We start from the raw sequence: 21,272 nt of genomic DNA on the forward strand, positions 1-21,272 counted from the left end.
TAATTCTTAATTGCACACAATGCTCAAATAGCTTATTGGGAGTATTTTGGTAGATACTGATGATTATACCGTTTAAATAGGGATTAAATCCTGATCGCTCACTTTAAAAAAAATTTATTCATGATTTTAGATTCTTAAATATCTAGGACAATTTCACGCCTTACGCTAAATCTTTATGGATAAAAGTTTGTGGGAACAAAGAATCTTGAAATAAAAAGGAGTGAACTGCATAAAATAACCCTGACCTTTTCAAAAGTTTCACTCCAGACCTCTGACTAAAAAAAATATCGCCACATGCCTCTGACCTAAACCATAATCACAAATGAGATATTTGTAGCCATTTTTCGGACTAAAAGGCCCTTATGCCTTGAAGGGCATTTCAGTCAATTTCAGTCAATTTCAGTCAATTTGCAGGCCTACTCTGCCAGTCATGGTCACTTTTGCAGACAATAGGCTGCAAAAGTGACAACTCAAATGTGATGTTCCACATACTGCGGTGTTCATTATAGTTTGAATGAATTTATCTTGTTCACTTCTCCCACTTTATTTCTCTCACTTCATTTCATTCTCTCACATTAGGTCGACATTCAGTTTCTTCGTCGTTTTTGGTTGTTTGGCTGGGTCGAGGTTTGTAATTTCCTCTACATTTTAAGGATATGAAATTATGTTATATTCTCTGACCTCAATTCATTCATCCCCCATTTTATTTCGTCTGATGCGTGTTCGGCTTATGTCAGTTCATTTTCAATTTAAGGGTTATGTGTGTTCGGCTTTGGGGTGCAATTTTTTGTGGAAAGTAATTTCATAAATAATGACATTTTGTTTGGGTTTGAATTTCCAATTCAGGTGGCTATTGAATGTCGTCTTCAAGTTCGCAGTCGTTCGGCTCAAGTTGGAATTGAGAATGGCCTCGTCCACCTGTTGTTCTCTGTAGTCACGATGTCGCGGCTGAGCTTGTGACGTCAAGGACGACGGCCAATCCTGGCCGCCGTTACTATCGGTGTCCATTCTGGAAGGACGATGATTGCCGTTTCTTCCGTTGGTTTGATGCGGGTCTATCGCCAAGCCAAGACTCTTACTTTCAACGAATCAAGCTCGAACGAGACAGGTTTGAAGAACAGCTCCGATGCAAGAGTGTTGCTCATGGTGAGCTTGAAGACAAACTCCGGTTGAAAAGTGACGAATGTGAAGATCTGAAGGGAAAATTGAGCTTGAAGACCGAGGAGTGTGCAGGTCTTCATTTAGAAATTTTTAGAACCAAAAAAACGCCCCGAATGCTGAAAATTGTAATATTGTTTTTATGCTTTGTAATTATTTTTCTAATGTGATGGCAACACTTTTTTCTTCCAATATGATGGGAATTTTGGTTCTAAACATTTGAATTTCTAATGTAAGTATATCCCAACAATAAGTTTCACACAGTCGAATGGGGTTCCCGCCTAGGTAGATACTAAACATTTGAATTTTGTAGCTAAACATTTCAAGTTTTAGTTATAGTTTTAGTTAATCACCAATGAAGTACGCATCTTATGATGAAATACCACAATGCGTACAACACTTTAGTTGAAATAACACACCACGTTGAAAACTTTCTCCGAAATACCACCATACGTACATAGTTGACATATGCAGTACAAGGGCCTTCTCCTTTAGCATATCCCCAAAAAAATCGGTCATAATGTTGGATCCATAACATGCATAGCAAATACAAGTGCATTATGTGGATGATCTATAACAACCACCGTAGGTGAAATCTGAGTAATGTTTGACAAAAAAGCCTTGAAGATACCACATGCGTAGCAAATACAAGATACCAGATACCATTGTTTACAAAACACCGACAAAAACCAACACCATTTTCTCCCATTTTAAGGTTCCCAAACTAGACAAGATCGCGTATTCAATCCCGATCCCCTCGACGGCCACAGCGCTGCGGTTGTGTCCTGGTCCGGCGTGTGCTAGGCCTTGGAACAGTCGTATTGGTCTACAACAAACAACAAACAGTTCAAATTGTCTTGATTTTAGGGTTCTAAAAGTGTAAGGTTGCTCTTGAATACTACTTGCAATGTTTATGAAATGAAAAGAGATCTAGACAAATACCTCCAGGTTGGACGCCGCAGGCCTGTCACCGCCGTCCGTCGTGGTTGGCGTATTGGTCTCACTGGGCTGTGAACTCTGGCCAACCTCGGTTCGGGCATCTACGCGGGGATCATTAGTGCATGTTCTTCGGTTATGCCCATCTTGTCCGCACCGACGACACCTGACTACATAGATTTGTCTCAGAGACTCTGATCCATTCGCATGTTGACGAACCTGGGGTTCTTCACGCCTCAGTTTCTTTGGCCGTCCACGTTGTCGCTTTGTCCTCGGGGGTGCCAGTTCAAATCCAACATCTGAAGACTTCGGCCAATTACCCATCCCATTGATTGGGTAGAGGACATTCTCGTACAGAAGCGTCATAGTGGACCGTAAATAGTAGCGGGATATATAGTCTGCTACATCCTTCCCATTCTTGTTGATTGTTGCGATGGCGTGAGTGCATGGGATCCCAGTCAGCTGCCATAATCTGCAAGAGCAAGTAAAGTCACGCATGTTGACTACATACTGACCTGACGGTCCCGACACTTGGTACGAAGCCTCTCCGTTCCAAGTTGATCTCCAAGAAGAAGCCCTCGTCAAATACTTATCCACTATCTCTTTGATAACGGGCGGCAGTGGGTGATCGTATGTGTTGATCCATTGGCCTCTAATCTGTATCCTCTCCATCTGACTTGTCCGGATCTCCTCCAGCATGGTCACAATGGCCAGCTCCCGAGCAATTGCTATCTTCGAATTAAAGGTTTCACATATATTGTTCAGGATTATATCACAACAAACATGCGGCGAGAAAAAAGCCTTCACCCATTTTTCTTTAGGAGCAACACCGAGTAGGTATTGATGTGCCTGGGGATATATAATCCGCAGTGCATCCATTCGCTCCACATACTCTTCGGGGGTTGTACTCGACGCAAGCTCCCACAGCATCTCCTTAAAATTCTCCCCAATGAATCTCTTCTTGAAGTTGTTGTACATGTGCTGTACACAGAAGCGATGCTCACTCTGTGGGAAATCCTCGAGGATTGCTTTTGCAAGACCCTATCAAATGTGGCTTCCAACAAATTAGTACAAGCCCTAGAAAATCGCTTTATCACACTCAAACTACTACTGCATAGGCCAAATCACAACTATAATACTATTACTTTGAAATCACATTTGAAGTATACACGTTTTAATGAAATCACATTAGTCGTACCTTCTGCTGGTCAGACATGAATACAAATCTTGGGGCATTCTCGTGTATTTGGAGGTCATCTGCCAGATAGGTGAGGAACCATTTCCATTGTTCGTAGCTCTCAGCCTCCGTCACAGCCCACGCAATAGGCCACCAACCGTTATTTGGATCAATTCCCATAGCCGTCATAAGTTGCCCTCTGTACATGACTCGCAAGAAACAGGCATCCAAGAATATAATTGGACGACAAAAACGCATCCAACCTTTTTTCAGCGGTCCAAGACAACAATAAAATCTCAAGAATCGCGGGCCCACAACTTCAGGATCCCTGAAGTTCTCGTAGTGTATATGCACACTAGAGTCAGCGTGTGTCCGTTCCAATTCTGCTTTGTAGTCAAATAGTCTCCGATACTGTAGTCCTGCCTTGCCAAAAATGTCTTCCAGTGCACTATCTCTTGCGCGGTACGCCTTCATCCTGCCAACTTTGAGTCCGAATTCCTCATCAACACACTGCCGTATAGCCGCCAACGGGATGTGGGGATTTGCCTTGATTTTCTCCATGTATCGCTCGGCTAGCCACTTGGACGTCAGTCATCGCTGATCCAACACTTGAGAGCATGTGTGAGCATGGTCTCTCTGCATATTCACTACCACAAAATCAGTATTGTTGTGGGCTTCGATCTTCCTTGCATAAACATACCACTCACATGACTTTCCCTTACAAATGGCACGAAGCCTTTTGCCATCATTCTTCGCTACGTGTACAGGTCGTCTGGTCATTATCGCGTACTGGCGAATGACCTGATAGAAATAATCTCTATCCTTAAAGAAATCATCGGGCTTCCAATTTGGAACCTCATTTGTCAGCTTGAAGGGGGTGTACTTGATACCTTTTTTACGCAAGCCTTCCAAGTCCTCTAGATCTTGGATATCTTGTAGCTCATCTACTGCATCTGGCTCGTATAGGGGGTTTGTATATGACAAGTTCCCTTTCTCAACAACAGGGGAGAACTTTCGCTTTTTCCTAGACCCTCCGCTGCCTTCACCAGACTGCTGGGCAGAGCCGTGTGCTTCGGTGTGTGGCTCTGCACTTCCTTGTTGTTGCTGACATAACGACTCGTAGTATGAAGTAAACATTTGTTCATCACGACACATGTTGGCCAAAGAGAAAAAATGGTCAACCTCATCAGCATCATCATCGTCATTAATTCCCTCGTTATGAAGATGACATCCATCAGGAACATAATCGAACAACGGACAATACACATCGGGTACATCTCCTGCCGCGGGTATGGGTTCTGCACAAGCCTCATCTGGAGCTTGAGCTGGAGCTGGGTCTGGAACTGGATCTGGAGCTGAAGCTGGAGCTGACTCTTGCAATTGGGTGTCGGTGTCAGCGGCGGCCATGAACAATTCATGGGTAATGTCCTCAATGATTGGCATGAAATCATTGTCTACCCGTATGTCTGGCTGTGGCTGACTACCACGGTCCAAAACTGGTCGGTACACATCTTCATTTGCAAATGATCCTGGCCCGGCCGAATCTGGTTGGTGTACTACAGATTCAGCCTCAGTCGTCGGTCCAGCGACATCGACAGTCGGATTGGAAGGGTCAGCAGGTGGAGATCTAACTACATCCTCAGTCTCAGTCGTCGGTTCAGCGACGTCGACAATCGGATTGGAATGGTCAGTAGGTGGAGATCTAACTACATCCTGCAAAGTGCATTATCACAAATGCATGACTAAATTACAAACGACAATAAAAATCACAAACGAGGTACTAAATCATTATGTAAATCACACATGTCAATACCTCTTGTACGTGTGCATGAGAGTCTCCACCTCCAACTTCTGCTTCTCCGACAGAGCCAACTAGACATATTTTTTCTGCAACAAATTCCATGTCGTGTATTGATACTTCTCCAACCTCAGAAACCGGTGCTTCAGGGGATACGGCTTCAAATGCTTTAGCCAAATTTTGCCTGGCTACCTCGTCGGCCATCTTTCTCTGAGCACGATCATCTTCTAAACTTTTCGTCAGATATTCCTCGAACTCAACATCCCTAGCATACCAGCAAATCATTAAAGGCTCATGCCGTTGCCCTTGAAACTGAGACCGTTGCCTCCTCTTCGGTATAGGCTTTTGCCTTTGCACATTCGGTGTGGCTTCCTCAATCTCTTCAATGATGACTCCGGGGGGTTTACAAGCCCTTAAATTAAGAAGCTCTTACGCCTCATCCTTCATTTTTTTCAGTATGGCTTGAGCCCGGGTTATCTCCACAACGTAGATGTGAACTAACTTTGTCGTTGTAGACGCCACTTTGAGGAAATCCTGCAGATGTGTTTCCTCGACAATGGGCAACAACGGGCCTCCGATTAAAACCCCTGTGCACTCATGACTGTACTTCGGATCACAGTAATAGAACTCACATATAATCTTCCTATCATACTTCAGCTTTAGTACCATGCTCGAGAGGTCTATAAGCTGGAATTTTTCTATGTTACAGAGATCGAAGTACGTCAATTGCCCACCAACATACTTTTTCGCATCATTCATACTGAAGAATGAACCTCCATGATGGAAAGCAATTGAAAATCTTCCAGGTGCATCCCCTATTAAGGCGGACAATAAGCGCACAGAACAAATCACTCAAAAATAAATACACAACGAAAATACATTTGTGGAGCCTGAATAACAAAATCAGTATCCGGATGAGCAAAAATATATTCACACAAAATCGATTTTGTAAGAGTAAATCACAACCAGAGTATTAAAAGTTCACTTACTGTATTCATCCTCTGGGACGAAAAACTCCAGGTCAGGATCTCGGATATCCCAGGTTTCTTCTTCCACATCTATGACCACTGGTGGTGGTCGGCGGTATGGTGGCGGTGGCGGGGGTGTGGGTTTGCTTCGACGGCGTGACGACGATTCACCGCGCTTCCGTGTAGGCGCCATTCATGCAAGATAGTTTTCACAGCGGGGAGAGTGCAGATACAATGAAGATGAAAACAATGTTGAGAATTGTTGGGTTTCACAATGGTTATAATTTTAGGCGGGAGTGGGAAAACTTGCTATTTTGTTAGACTTTTAGGCGGGTAGACGATGGAAGGCCGAAAAAATGGTATGTGAAATTTTTGAAACTTATTTCATAATTCACACAGGGTGTCCTGAATACGTGGCCGCCATCGTGTGGAATGGTCGTTTGAACTGCCACTGTAGCACCATCATTACTGAGACACATCTGACGTGCGGCCCGTCAAATCAGACAGTGTGGCAGGTGGGATACAGTGCCGCCAATGCAGACCCATGGTGATATGACAATAAAGCCCTTTTAGGGCTGAAGGGCATTTTGGTCCGAAAAAACCTTATTTGTGATTATGGTTTAGGTCAGAGGCATGTGGCGATATTTTTTTTAGTCAGAGGTCTGGAGTGAAACTTTTGAAAAGGTCAGGGTTATTTTATGCAGTTCACTCAATAAAAAGAAATTAAAAAGCATAACAGAATAAAGTTTAAAGAATGATAAAAATAGAGGATGGAGAAATCCATATCACGAAAAACAAAATGCTGTTAAAATAATTCATATACTCTCCCCCTTCACAAAAAGATAATCTCATTTTACTATTTTAGCACATCCCATAAAATTAGCTCACTTTTTATTTTCTAAACCTTTTTTCCACACATTAACAATCCTAATAAAATAGGTCTAATTATCCATTAATTCTACTTCAATTATTTTTTTCCTCTCTCATATTTTCAATTTAGCATTGTGATTCCGAAAATTCCTATTTTAAGGGAACAAATATTAGTTATTGTTCGTGTTGCTTCCTTACGCAACTAAAACCTTTATGCTAGATTTGGTGGTTTTTGCCTATAATATTAGGTTAGGAATTAGGATATTATTCTAAACATGGTATTCATCATCCATTACCACCAATTAGTGCAGGTGTGTACATGCACTAAGTTTCTTTTTTTTAACAATAAATACAAGATATTTCTAGAGATTAGAGTGCTACATCTATGAGTCTCACACATTAACTAATTAAACCTAATATCTTACTTTTTTCTATTACATAGTAGTAACATAATTTCACATTGCTACCATAATACCATTGAGATAATTTACTACATACATCAAACATAACATTATTACTTTAAACTATACAAAATATTGTAGTACTCCATAAAATCTTAAACTCACATTGTCAAGAAAAATGGATACAAAAACTTAAAGAAGAAAAAGAAGAGTAAAGGAAAACAAAGCACATACAGAGAGGGGCAGGAATGGAAGTCGAAGCGACGCCCGGGGAAGAAGAAAACGTTATATTAGTAACGGCTTAGCCAAGCGAATCGAAGTGTTGTAGAAGAGACTTACAGCACAAAAATGATAGCAAAAGTCTACACAAAAGAATGGAGGCTTCTCAGCTAAATCACAGTATACTTTCTTTTTCTTGAGTATATTCTGCAACTCCATTGCACATTCTCAAACAAATTACCAAAAACAAAAAAAAAGTCTATATTCGAAAGCTCGAGTTCAAACCTTACATAAAAATCTCCTTCACTTGTCTAGAACAATGTCATTCTAGGCTCAATGATCCTCTCTTTTTGTTCCACTTGTATATATGCCTCTACAATCTTTATGTATCCATACCGTAATATGTCCTAGGCTGCAATCCCTGCTTTCAACGAACGCGTTAACATAATATAAGAAGAGGAGAGTATAGAGATGAAGTCTGGATTATTACCTCTATTAGTCCTAGCATTAACGCTATAACCTCCAACATAACCAACAGAATTGTTTGGTGCTGCATCTGCTGCGACACCAAGCTCGTAACCAAAAGGGTCGGAACCATCATGCTCGGGAGAAGGTGGTTGCCAAGCATGACCAGCGTAAAAGGACTCTCTCTCGTACATGTTTCCCAAACCTCCATCACGGATGTTGTTTGGGGCAGAATAAGAAGACGTTGTGCCAACAGTGCTGCCATTGTTTCTACCATAACCTGCCCTACCACCAATATTCATTTCTCGGGTTCCATAGCCGAAATTTTCAGTGCTGAAGGAGGCATTTCCTCCACCTTGGGATGAAGTAGGAGTGGTGCCCCAGATTTCCCCAATACTTCCAAGACCACCCGCATTTCCAGTTCCCGAGCCAACAAATGCATTTGACGTCATTGGGTTTGAAGCATAGTTGAGATTCCCGTTGCCCCATAAATTTCGACCATTGGTATTCAACATAGGGCCATTTCCAGTAACACCCCCATCATAGTGAACGGGACTACCAAAACGATCTGTGTTTCCACTATAATAAGAGTTCATCCCACGCCCATAGCCAAAGCCAGAATCAGCACTTGCCATACCATTTAAACCGAATCCAGGGTCTGGGTTCACACCCATGCTGAAATTAGCCGTGTTGTAGGGGGGATATCCACTCCGACCTACCGCCACAGGACTGAATCGACCATCCATTCTCATTCCATAGCCACTTGGAGAGCTAGAATTGTGTCCTGGACTGTAAGTATTAAGGAAAGTGCTCACTCTGTTCAGCCCGTAGTTATAGCCACTCGGTTGGTTCCGCGTTGGTCCTGGAGATAACTCCTTTGGAACAGCACGCTTAACCTCGACCATCTTTCCATTGAGTTCATGAAAAGTTTTGAAAAGGACTTTATCCACTGCTTCCTCCAAATCATAAGTGATAAACCCGAATCCTCTAGGCCTTTGAGTATTGTGGTCATACATCACGACAACATCTGTTATCGTACCAAATTGATCAAAGTACCTCTTGAAGTCATTTTCTGTGACTGAGGATGCTAAACCTCCTACAAAAATCTTTTTTGTACGAACAGGACTGGGGGACGCTTGGATGCTGCCATGGATGCTAGCATTGTTTCTGTTGAAGTTTTGATGATCATCTCTCGGAATAGCCTTCTTTGCTTCCACCTGATGACCGAACAATAACAAAATAAATTATCTGCTGCCAAGTTTTCATTCAACTCACAGAAGATAATCCCTCAATTTCTTTAAAAACGAAGCAAAGACGAGAGTAAAATTGCATTTTTACAAATACAAATGAATAGTTGGCAACGTTGAACTAAGGTTACAAGAAAAGTAAACGAACGAGGTACATTTTATTGGTTGCATCACAACATGTACTACCTCTAGAGCCAATCACGATACGTTTCCAAACATGCTGCAACAAAGAACTGCATTAAATACAAACAAAATAAATTGTGTTCTATAACGGAAGAGCTAAGTAAACTAAATGATGAAAGCACTGGTGCAGCGCTTTCTAGTTTTTGTTATGTAAGCACTGTGAAGAACCCGATACCAGGACACATTCCAATGTTAGTCCCTTCAAATCTCTGAAATTCCTCATAATTTATCCATTTTCTTCATGTCTTAGACTCTTAGCACCATCATATGTTTAAGAAATAGTGTGATTGCTGTTTAAACAGGCTAAAACCTGCTAGCATAGCCTAATAAAAGCAATGTATCCGAATCTTGTTTCTTGCTTCCTAGCCTTTACCTATGTCCTAAACAGTCTAAAAAATCATTTGTTTGGAAAGACGGATCGGACCATCTCTTCCAAAGGATTTTTTACTAAATACATACCCCGTTCTGTCCCATCACAACTGCTATCGAAATGTCATTTATGAATCTGCATTGTCTTGGCTCATGAGACAGCATACAACAATTAAAATGACATCAAACACGTACATCATAAGAAAAAGTAATAAAACGCCGTATAAAACAATTAAAATGCCATCATACACATGTAGTCACGTAGATCCAAAGAAAAAGTGATCAAACGCCATATATTGCACTAACAAGAAGTTTATTTATTTGTTATCTATAGTTATTGTATCAAATTGAACGTTGCTATGTATTGCCATTGGTAATAAACATATCGGATTTAAGACATTCGAGAAACCTTAGCCAATAAGTTGGTAATCTTATGAAATGGTATTGACTGGATCGTCGTGTATATGACAAACGAGAAACTTCACCAATAAGTTGGCGATCTTATGAAATGCCATTGGCAAACAAACAGCAAAGCAATACACAACTTACAGTTCTTCCGTCTATGACGTGCCTTTCCTTGACAACTTTCTCAGCAACAGAAGCATCAGCAAAAACAATGAAACCAAAGCCGCGAGCACGGCCAGTGGTGCGATCCTTCATGATCACCGCTTCAACTACTTCACCAAAAGTCTGAAAATACTCCCTCAAACGCTCCTCACTGGTGTCCCATGAAATCCCACCAATGAATAGCTTCCCAGGCTCCATTTCCATTATAGCAAATTACCTGATCTCCAATCAAACAGTCAATAATCCTAATCCAATAAACAGCATCACTTCATCCATACACATCAATACGCGCACATACATCCATAATCACCAACAAAAAAGGAATCAAACAAACTCAGTAAACAGAACAAGAGAGAGAGGGATCCACCATCAAGTGAAACTAGATCAGTAAACAGATGATGTGACAATCAAATTCGATATATTAGGCAGCTCGCTCAATAGAGAATCATTCATTAACAGCAAAGGAATACAATCATAATGCAGATGAGTCAAGAAAAGCATACCTTAAAGCAGCAAACCTATTCAGATAAAAAAAATAGGCAATCTGTTGTGTTCAACAGATCGAAAACCAAAAGCAGGCGCAATCCAAAACCCACCTGAAAAGGAGTAAAAAGAATCAAACTTTGAGATGGAATGAGCAAGGGAGATCGATGAGGAGCGAGAATTTACGGAAGAGTCGAAGCCCAGATGAAAAAGGGATTGAATTCAAGATCTGAGAGGAGGCATGGATAGGGAAGCAGAGGGCTGAAGGCCCTCTTCTTTTCTTCTCCTTTTCTTTTTCTTGTTTAGTAAAATTCAGTCCTTGCTAGAATTGCAAGAGATGATATATATAAATTTATTTATTTATTTCTATTATTTATTCTTTGATTTGTGATAGAGAGAGTGTGGCCAGTGGAGATCGATTTTCACATCCAAAATGTGTCTAAATGGGTAACTATTGGAGAGAGAGAGAGAGAGCTCTTTGGCTATCCTCTCTGATGTAAGAAATGTAGGAGACGAGACGATGGAAGCGGTGACGACTCTGTTTCTAATTATTTTTATATTATAATATAATAATATAATTTACGTGGATGCTAAATTGTCGTGTGAACAACTAATTTGCTGTATAAAAATAAATAAATAAATAAATAAATAAATTATACGAATTTTAATAAAAAATTAATAAATTAATAGCGAAAAAATAGAAAAGTAAGTAAAGTAGTACTCCATAAATAAAAGTGGGTAAAGTATGATAAATGAACTTTCCATTTTTAATAGCACAAATTTTTTGTATTCTAAAATGAAAAATAAGATTATTTTTCGTGCACTGAGAGAATATAAGTTGGGTGATCATTAGTACGCCTTCCATCCCACTTTAGTTGAGTAGTAGTATAGTCGTATTCTTTTCTAGATCATCTCATTGTAGTTGAATCATTTTTTATAACAAAACATAACAATACATTTATCTTTCTTATTAGTGTACTTATTTTCTTCCCTACTTTACCATCTCTTCAATTATTTATTTCATTCGTTAACCTGTTTTATTTTCTCTTCAATTGTTTATATTATTCATTTTCCAATTTTATTCTACATACTTTGTTCTCAATTAACTTAATCCACTAAATATTATTACTACTACTACTATTTCATTAATTTATTTTTAAACAGATAAGCCTCAATTATAATGGGACAGATGGAGTATAGCAGTATTATTTCTTTTCTTTGGTTAACCTAACTGTTATATTTGATGTAATATATAGTTATTTCTCGTTAGCTAGGGCTGATCAAAAGCAAAATCATAAGTTTTAATTACACTAATATCTTGTAGACGACGTTTATATTGCATAGGGCTAGCCTAGTTCACTTGGAGTACACCCTAATTTATTGATATGATCGAAACAAATATTGAAATATCATGTTGAACATAACAAAGAATTACTATATTGATATGGTGGATGTCTAGGAGTTGCATTGGTTTAGAAAATGTAGATAACACACAAATTTATTTGGGTAACTAAAAGGAGAAAAGAGTAAAATATATGTAACGCAAGACATTAGAAAATAAACAGACATGCTTGCTTCATTTGGAGGCAAGGCACTAATGTCACATGCTTCAATTTGAGACAAGTTGGTCACTCACAATGAAAAAGAAAAATAAATCATCAAAATGATAAAAAGGCAAAAATCAACCAATTTTACTAAGGTAAAAATTAATCAATTTCCAAGTATGATTCGAAGTTGTGAGTTATAGATTAAAAAAAACATTAATTAACAAACCCAAGTATTTGACATTGTGAATTGCACTAATTAACATAATACTTTAAAGTTTAGAATGGTAAAAACTACTACTTCTTATAGTAATTAACAATCGAGACTACGCATTTACTATGAGTTTCTATGTGATACTGATTTTTTCTCTTTCACTTTATAATAAAGATGTCTTTAGTTTATACGGTTGGTAAAATACCAAAAAAAAACTCAATTTTTAATTATATGCAAAACATCTTACGATAAGCACTAGATAATGCTACTTGCTCAGTTTCACCAAGTATTGTTGAAATAAATTAAACAAGTACTAGTTTTAAAATACAAATAAAAAGTACTTTAAACTAGTAATAAAAAATATAATACTAGAAATTTGATAATTTGACGGTCAGCTTTATTTCCCACTTTAAATAGGTATAATGTTTTATATATTTTTAAAATTTTATTAAAGTAGAGTGGGAGAGGTGTGTGAAGAACAGAGGGAATCGAATCGAGATAAGCTAATACGAGTATATCTTCGGAAATATCTCTCATATCTTTATTATTATATTATCATATCTTTTCTATATAATTGTTATCTTATTCACTAAGTTAGGTTACTCGTAGGAGTATTATAAATAGGGACTTTGTTATTCCTTTCCATCGTTCAAGAAATATCAAATTATCTTATTTTCCTTTTATATCAAATTATCTTATTTTCCTTTTATCGTATTTTTTTTCTTTTGCAATCCTAAATCTTGGTTTGATCGACGGGCAAAGCTCTCGCGACTACCGTTTATCGTGTTAAGGGAACTTCACCCTTAACAATTGGTGTTTTCATTGAGATCTCATACTCCGAATTACCTCCATCATGTTAAGGGTGAAAGCAAAGCACCAATTGTTAAGGGTGAAGTTCCCTTAACACGATAAACGGTAGTCGCGGGAGCTTTGTTCATCGATCAAACTAAGATTTAGGATTGCAAAAAAAAGTAAAACACGATAAAAGGAAAATAAGATAATTTAATATTTCTTGAATGGTGGAAAGGAATAACAAAGCCTCTATTTATAATACTCCTACGAATAACCTAACTTGGTGAATAAGATAACAATTATATGTAAAAGATATGATAATATAATAATAAAGATATGGGAGATATTTCCGAAGGTATACTCGTATCATAAGCCATCACCGTCTCGATTATTAACTGTATATACAATTAAGATGGCTGATTTATTTCATCTGATTAATGTTCATAATTTCCAAGATGATGCTGAGTCCACATGTACTACGTCTTCATACATTAAATCTTATTATAAATTTATACTCCATAAAATAAAACATTAGGGCATCAGCAGTGGGGCGCCCTAAGGCGCGCCCTATGGCGCGCCACGTCATCAGTTTTATCCTCCTTCCCCCCACCTGCAGTGGGGCGCCCTAAAGCGCGCCACATCATCATTTTATTGTTTTGTTTAATTAATTTAAATGTTTTCAAATAACAAGTAACGAGTAAATAAAAAACGTCTAAATAACAAATGGCGACGCATTAATAAAAAAAGTTACACCATTCAACTTACAAAAAAAACAACTAAGTCGGTGCAATTCCCAACTTCCGACGCAGCTCATCAATTAACGCCCGGAGATATTCGGCTTCGTCGGGGTCGGTACACTTCTTGAGGGCCTTATGCGTCTGCAATAACGTCATCGCCATCGACGTTGTTGCCAACGACTCAAACGCGGTGGCCGTCTGGGTCGGGAGCGTTTTCGGGAACGGAGATGGGTTTGCAGCGGTCGAGGATGAGGTCGCGGCCGCCTTCCCCTTGGCCTTCGCAGCCTTAACACCGGGAGGACGCCGGGAGGACGGAACTCCCTTCATCCACGTACGTCCGGTTGAGGTCAACCGGGTGATTGCCGCTGCCGCTGCTCGTGTAATCACCAGCTTCGGTGGTCTTCGTCCTCTTCGGCGCACCAGTGTGCATAATTCCACCTTGGAACTTTTGCTTGTCCCTCAAGAGCGCCCAGATGGCCTCGTGCTTAAAGTCGTCGTACATCGACCGGTACGACAACAGCGCTTTAGCGCGCACGTCGATCAAGCTCTCGCCGCTCCCATGTGCCCGCGTGGACTTCTCGAACTCCGTCGCGTACAAGTTCACTTGCTTCTTCACTTGATCCCAGTACTTGCGGAGTTGCTCAAGTTTGCGCTAGTACGCGGTCGGCGGCTTGGCCTCATTGTAGAGGCCGACGATGCGCTCCCAGTACGCGCCCTGCCTCTGGTTGTTCGCGAAAATCGGGTCTTCCGATATATCTACCCAACACCGGGCCAAAATGAAGGTTTCGTCGTCTGTGTAGTTCGTACGGCCGGGGGCGTGCTAATCGCAATTTCCGGGAGGCGGCAACTTCTGCGCCCGCTGCCGGTTCCGCTTCTTTTTGGCTGGGGCGGAAGCGGTCGCGGCGGGTTCGGGATCGGGATCAGAAGACGGCTCCATGTCAGACAACCCGTATGATTCCGTACTGAAATCGGCATCGTACTGGGTGTCGGCGTCGAACGAACGATATTCGCCGGGTTCTGTACCCGACCAACGCACCTCTCCGCTAAACATAGGACTATTGGGACTTGAATCCATTTCGCAGTAATTATGTAAATGTAATAATAAGTTTTGAAACTGAAATCGTGAAATGAACTCTATTTATAAAAAAACGAAACCGCGTGCCATCGTCCGCGTCGATCGTCCGCGTAGCCCACTGTGGGCCGGACGATGGTGCGGACGATGGCCTATCGTCCGCGGCCATCGTCTGCGTAGGCCGCAATGGGGCGGACGATGGGCATCGTCCGCCCTATACTCCGCGCCCTTAGTATAGGGCGCGACGATCGGGCGTGCCATCATCCGCCCCATTGCGGATGGGCTTAGGAGCGTATTGATCTAATTAATGGCGGCACTTTTGTCATATAAAGAAAGTAATTATATGCTTTGTCTTTGTCTATCTGTGAAAATTCTTTATATACATTGAAATTATCTTGGATGTCTTAAAAATAAATACAAATCACTTAATAATTGATGAAGGGAATATTATTTTGAGCTCGATATGATTTTGAGTTGAGAAAGAAAGATGCTAGCCATATATAAATGGAGATAGTAACAAATTAGAAAATGAGTACTTAATTAGATGTTGTAAAAAAATAGAAAGTGAATTAGGAACCATGTCTTTTTATAATAATAATAATAATAATAATAATAATAATAATAATAATAATAATAATAATAATAATAATAATAATAATAATAATAATAATAATAATAATAATAATAATAATAATAATAATAATAATGGTTTGTGTATCATAGCTACAATACTAGAAACATTTATGGAATTTGAAATATACATAGTAGTAATAATTAAGATCATGAGTCCATATTAACTTGTTTTGGTTACATAGTCCATGTTAACTTTAATTCTTCTAGTATTTAATAATTAGAGATGAAAATTGAATTAAGCTACACATGTTCTTAATAATAAAATGAAAATAGTAATACTAGTAGTATGAGTTAAGAGTCAACACGCTAAAAGTGAAAGACTTGGGCAAATGAATACCTATTGATATAAAAAATAGAATATTCTTTATTTCATAATATAATTAAATATGTTGTTAGAATTATTCCATCATCGTCCAACTAGCAAATTTGCAACGGGTGGTTGAAAATGTTTCACATATGAAATTCGCCGCCTTTAAAGTTGACAAGTAGGAAGGAAGGAAGAAGCCTATCGATAATCTTGTGGATTGCTACAAAGGTGATATGAAATTTCCTTCGCCTTAGGTGGAATTATATCTGTATTTAAAATGCAGTAGCCCTAGAGTATTTGATACGTCTTTGGACAGGAATGTCATAATTTGGACTTCCATTAATATCTGGAAGAGTATCCGAGGTTTTGGATTTTTTTCATCAGATGATAAATGAAGGTGTCAAACCAAACCAAATCACATTTCTTGCTGGTGGATGAGGGTGGGAATACTGTAATAATAATAGCTGGTTTGGATGGTGATTACTTAAGGTGCTACTTTATCTTCGACTATAAGACTAGTAACGAAGGCTACCTTGTCTTACATTTTGTGTATTGTTGTTTGTAGAAGGAGCTTCGGTTCAGTACTCGATGTGATCCCCATTGCTGATTCACTTACCAAACTTTGTGGTTTTACATTGAGGAAGACGGATGAGACGAAAACTACTGAAGTTCTTGCCGGGGCAGATGTATATATGCCTGTTTGCCGCAACCACTATGTATATAAGTGGTTAAAGAGGCTACCAAAGCTGTGCTTGACTCTCACAACCTCAAGATTAGCTCGGTTTTATAGGCCTTCGCCTCCCTTCTTTTTCGTGATTTCTGGTCTTTTCGATTCAAAAACATCTGCCTCTGCCTGTATTCATCTGATTAGTATGTAGTATTAGTAGTAGTAGTAGTAGTAGTAGCTATGCTATGCTATGAATAACTATGTTATATTCTGTGTATTATTAGTGATTAATTATTGTCTCCAACATATTTGAGCTTTCCATACTCTCCAATTATCTCCTCCCCTCTTTAATCACTATACAAAAAAAAATAGATTTCAACATTATCAACAAAAACATATATTTTTTGCTCTCATTGAGAGTTGAACTCAAGACCTCCCGCTTACTAAACGGGTGCTCTAACCAACTGAGCTATGAAAGCTTTGCAAATGGGTACTATAATTGTTTGACTCTATTTTATTTGGAACAGTTATACTTTGAAGATAACTTAAGAATCATACTATATATAATCAATTACATTTAAATTTATTTCATAGATTATCTGAATACATAAACAAATAGTTATTATTTTGTTAAAAAGGTAACTTATCAAAGAAAATAAAATCTTAATTTGGAAAACCAATTGCACAAAAAAATACCTACATGAGAATCTCAGCAAACAGTATAAAAAAATTACATATAAGAGCTACATGGATTGACAAGAATCCCATTACAGCTACAACCTTCTCCAAACCAAATTATTTTTCTTGTATGCAGTGGTTGTTGGCCCTTTGATGACACCCTCATCCTTCAAGAACCTGAGCACAATCTTTTCGCCCTTCGTCTGGTTCAACTCTCTTCTGTAAGGCTCCAGAGACTTCATCAGAAGCTCGCACAGCCTCTCAAGCCCGCGTTCCTTCAATCAACACATTCCAATCATAAAAAGTTTTCAATGATTGTTAGGTAAATTGTGACAACAAGAATAGTACCTTTGTCTCCTTTAAACCCTTTTGAATGACATAGTTCCCATAAAGATCTTGAGCAAGCTGCAGTGATGCTTGAGGTGTTACAATGATTTCCTTCACCACATACACTAATCCAATTATCCAAGATTTGAAGCCATCATGCACTTCCCCACCACATGGCTGCCTCCTCTCTGCTGAGAGAGCTCCACAATCCTCCCTCGAAGGCCTAGCACCACCAACGAACTCAGCTGGGGCCCTTTCTTCAGGGAGAGAAGGCACTGCACGACATAGTTCCCGTACTCATGGAACGAGAGCTCAGCCGAGCAAGCTGCTATGGCGTTGAGAAGATTTGGCCTCTCCTCCCCACTGATTTTTTCGATTAGCTCGTTTAGTGATATGCATCCCACTTTATCCTCGGCTAGCTCTTGGCAGTAGAGTATTGCTTGCTCATATAAGACTTTGTTAGGTTGATGGAAGCAATCGAAGCAAGTCTGTCTGCATCACTGATTTTGCTGTGTCATCAGGCATGATGGCCCAAAACTGAGTGGAGAAGATCTTTGTTATGGCTAAGGCATGGCTTGGATTCTTCACCCTTTTGATGAGCTTTCAAATCGAACTTGCTCTGTCGAAATTACAATGCTATTAGAGGAAGGGATAGTTAATTGGAAGTGAAAAACAACAAACTAACAAACCCTTGCTTGCAGAATGCAGCATTGATGAAGGATTGGCTTGATCGGTCATGAGAGGGCTTGGTCGGTCATGAGAGGGAGATAGGAGCCCTGCATGATCAAAAGAAGCGTGTTTATTTCCGCATGGTCTCCTCTCTTGAGAAGCTCTTGCAACCAAGTTAGGTCGAATTGGGGCCAGATTCGACGTTGCTCGTTGATCCAACGTCGAAGCCTGTGTAGACCACGTTGCCTGTGATCGAACTGAATCCATTATCAGGGGTAAAGCTTGAGTCTTGATCAAGAAAGAGTTGGTTGTTCTTGGCTGTTGATGAAGGGAAAACCCCTGGTTTGTAGTCAAACTCTTATCCTACAAAATCAAGAAAATCAGTATAATAAAACCCTAAATTTAGGCATGCACAAGGGTCGAAAACCGCCGGTTCAGGGTCGTGAACCGGCGGTTCAAGGGTCGGGGAATGTATGAACCTGAACCGGCCCGCCTAGCTCCCGGCGGTTCCGGTTCCGGTTCAAAAAACCGGCGGGTTACGGGGCGGTTCAAAACCGCCGGTTTTCGGCTTGAACCGCCGGTTCCGGGCCGGTTCGACGGTTCGACGAATTGTTTTTTTTTTTTTTTTTGCATTTTTTAACTTTTCAATTTTAATCAACTTACATTACACTTTTCAAGTTTTTTTTTTATGAAATGTGAGTAAATAAAATTGAAAAAAATACGGATAAAGTTGCAATTTTATTGAAATTGCATGTTTACAAATTACAGGTTACAAGTTACAACAATTACAAATTGAAAACATATGGCGGTCTTGAAGTCTTAAACAAAATTTAAATACAAATGAGACTACTAGTGAAGAACTAATTACAAATGACAAGAAACGATGTTGAAGTTCTTAAACGTATAAGTGTATTATATATATACTCTTAACCGGCGAAGAAGATCTTTCTACATAACTAAATTAAGGACACCTTTAGCAATTCAACTTTAAATGTTGAGTTTCGTCTAACAATCAACAAATATAGTAGAATTGTCAAAAGTTTCCCTCATTTAGCCGTATAGAGAAATATACTTCATCGACTAGAGTATATACAAATACAATTATGTAATTGTTTTTGCATATACAAAAACATATGGCGGTTCAACCCTAAACCGGCGGGTTGTCCACGGTTTCCGTCAGAAAACCGCCGGTTTCTGACCGAAAACCGGCGGTTTCTGACCGGTTTTGCAGGCCTACACACTGACCCTACGGCCTAGCCTCTGAAAAGTTGCCGGAACCGTCAGAAACCGGCTCCCGAACCGGCGGTTTACCCCGCGAACCGCCGGTTCCAACGGCTATACTAAACCCCTACGCGAACCCTACGAACCCCTAACCTACGAAACACTATTTAACCCTTTGAACCGGCGGTTCGAACCGCCGAACCGCCGGTTTTGAACCGCCGGTTCAGGTTCAATATATTGCCGAACCTGAACCGGCCCTTCCGACCCTTCAACCCTTCTGCCGGTTCAACCCGCCGGTTCCGGGCCCGGTTCCGGTTCATGAACTGGCGGGCCCGAACCGGCGGTTAACCGCCGGGCCGGGTCGGTTTGTGCATGCCTACCTAAATTGATGAACGATTAAAGTGAATTTCACCTTTCTCCGGCGAACAAGATTTGTCAGCGACGGCGGTGGCGGTGGGGGCTTCCAATTCCAGATTGCCGTCGCTGCACATCGTGAAATTCCCAAAACGGAGGAATACTTTTCTGGGGAATTTTTGGGCATGATTGGGAGTTGGATTGTCCATGCTGGGAGAGGGAGAAGGATCCATGATGATGAGGAAATATTTGGAGGAGGAAGAATTGGTTAAATAGAGAGGTTTGGTTGTGAATTTGAATGTGATTGGGATTAGGGTTTTGACTGTAATGAATTGAGGAAGAAGGAGTGGAGGTTTTGTGGAGATGAAGATGACCGTTAATTGCTATTTTAGCGGGATTCGAAGTTGAGTTATGTTCACACTCAACTTCTACTTAGTATGGAAACTTTTCTTTTTTCTTCGATTTTATAAAGATGGTAAGTTGGGAGCATCTCCCGTGGGCGACATCTACTAGGACATCCCGAAAACACCTCCTGCCACGTCACTAGGACTTCCTATCCCACTGCCACGTCACTAGGACATCCCCTGCACAATCCGTCCTTCCCATCGCCCTTCCCACTAGGACTTCTCGCAATTAAAAAAAATCACAAATTCACAAATAAAACAATTTACGTTTACGGAAATAAAATTTCAACACGAATACGAACGGGAAAAATTATCAACTTCATTAAAAAAACATACATGATTTGAAAAAAAAATTACATAGTAATAAAACAAAAAAAAGTAATAACATCAACGTCAACCCCTCCGCGTCCAAACCTCTTCGATAAAAAAATATATTTACCGGACGTCCGACCCACTCCACAATGGCGGACGCCCGCCCGCCCGTCGCCCGCACGTCCAAGGACACCCGACGTCCTCACGGGACGTCCGTATCCGACCTTCGACGCTCCAATGGCGGACGTCCCGGTCGCCCGTCGCGGACGTCCGACCGGAGTCCGCCATTGGAGATGCTCTAACAAAATCTAATTTGGAATATTTTTTAAAAACCAATTTGGAGTTGTATTTGTAGACGACTCAAACTCGTGATAAAGTAAATGTTAATTTAATGTGTGGTATCTATTTTACTCTCTGGTAGATATACATAATACAAATAATCATATCACAAATAGTCATATACGTATATCATATCACATAGTAATATATTAATGGGGATA

The 21,272-nt window shown here is 40.0% G+C and overlaps 2 protein-coding genes, 1 long non-coding RNA gene and 1 other non-coding gene across 7 annotated transcripts; all 4 read right to left on the reverse strand.

Annotated features, from left to right (window-relative positions):
• Positions 1 to 1,860: 1,860 nt before the first annotated feature.
• On the reverse strand, positions 1,861 to 4,742 carry LOC121774151. The gene is made up of 3 exons (XM_042171064.1): positions 3,293 to 4,742; positions 2,101 to 3,135; positions 1,861 to 1,984 (listed from the first exon to the last, which is right to left on the reverse strand). Exons 1-3 carry the CDS (start codon positions 3,830 to 3,832, stop codon positions 1,901 to 1,903), a joined length of 1,659 nt encoding a protein of 552 aa, XP_042026998.1. The 5' UTR covers positions 3,833 to 4,742; the 3' UTR covers positions 1,861 to 1,900.
• Positions 4,743 to 7,421: 2,679 nt separating this feature from the next.
• On the reverse strand, positions 7,422 to 11,362 carry LOC121775101 (RNA-binding protein Musashi homolog 2-like). 4 transcript variants are annotated; one of them, XR_006045096.1, is made up of 6 exons: positions 11,028 to 11,362; positions 10,862 to 10,954; positions 10,341 to 10,575; positions 8,018 to 9,209; positions 7,813 to 7,948; positions 7,422 to 7,734 (listed from the first exon to the last, which is right to left on the reverse strand). XR_006045096.1 is itself a non-coding variant. In XM_042172074.1 (5 exons), exons 3-5 carry the CDS (start codon positions 10,560 to 10,562, stop codon positions 7,935 to 7,937), a joined length of 1,428 nt encoding a protein of 475 aa, XP_042028008.1. In that variant the 5' UTR covers positions 10,563 to 10,575; positions 10,862 to 10,902; positions 11,028 to 11,362; the 3' UTR covers positions 7,422 to 7,934. The 4 variants fall into 4 exon arrangements, 3 of the variants coding, with proteins under 3 accessions (XP_042028008.1, XP_042028006.1, XP_042028007.1); XM_042172074.1 differs by having other exon boundaries at positions 7,422 to 7,948; positions 10,862 to 10,902; XM_042172072.1 differs by having other exon boundaries at positions 7,422 to 7,948.
• A 5,850-nt stretch (positions 11,363 to 17,212) lies between these two features.
• Positions 17,213 to 17,286, reverse strand: TRNAT-AGU. The gene has a single exon. It is a non-coding gene; the product is annotated as a tRNA-Thr (tRNA).
• Positions 17,287 to 17,470: 184 nt separating this feature from the next.
• LOC121774123 lies at positions 17,471 to 20,410 on the reverse strand. Its single transcript, XR_006044928.1, has 4 exons — positions 20,115 to 20,410; positions 18,502 to 18,844; positions 17,834 to 18,431; positions 17,471 to 17,760 (listed from the first exon to the last, which is right to left on the reverse strand). It is a non-coding gene; the product is annotated as an uncharacterized LOC121774123 (long non-coding RNA).
• Positions 20,411 to 21,272: the final 862 nt, after the last annotated feature.

The sequence above is a fragment of the Salvia splendens genome, chromosome 17 (assembly GCF_004379255.2).
Source record: "Salvia splendens isolate huo1 chromosome 17, SspV2, whole genome shotgun sequence".
NCBI lineage: Eukaryota > Viridiplantae > Streptophyta > Magnoliopsida > Lamiales > Lamiaceae > Salvia > Salvia splendens.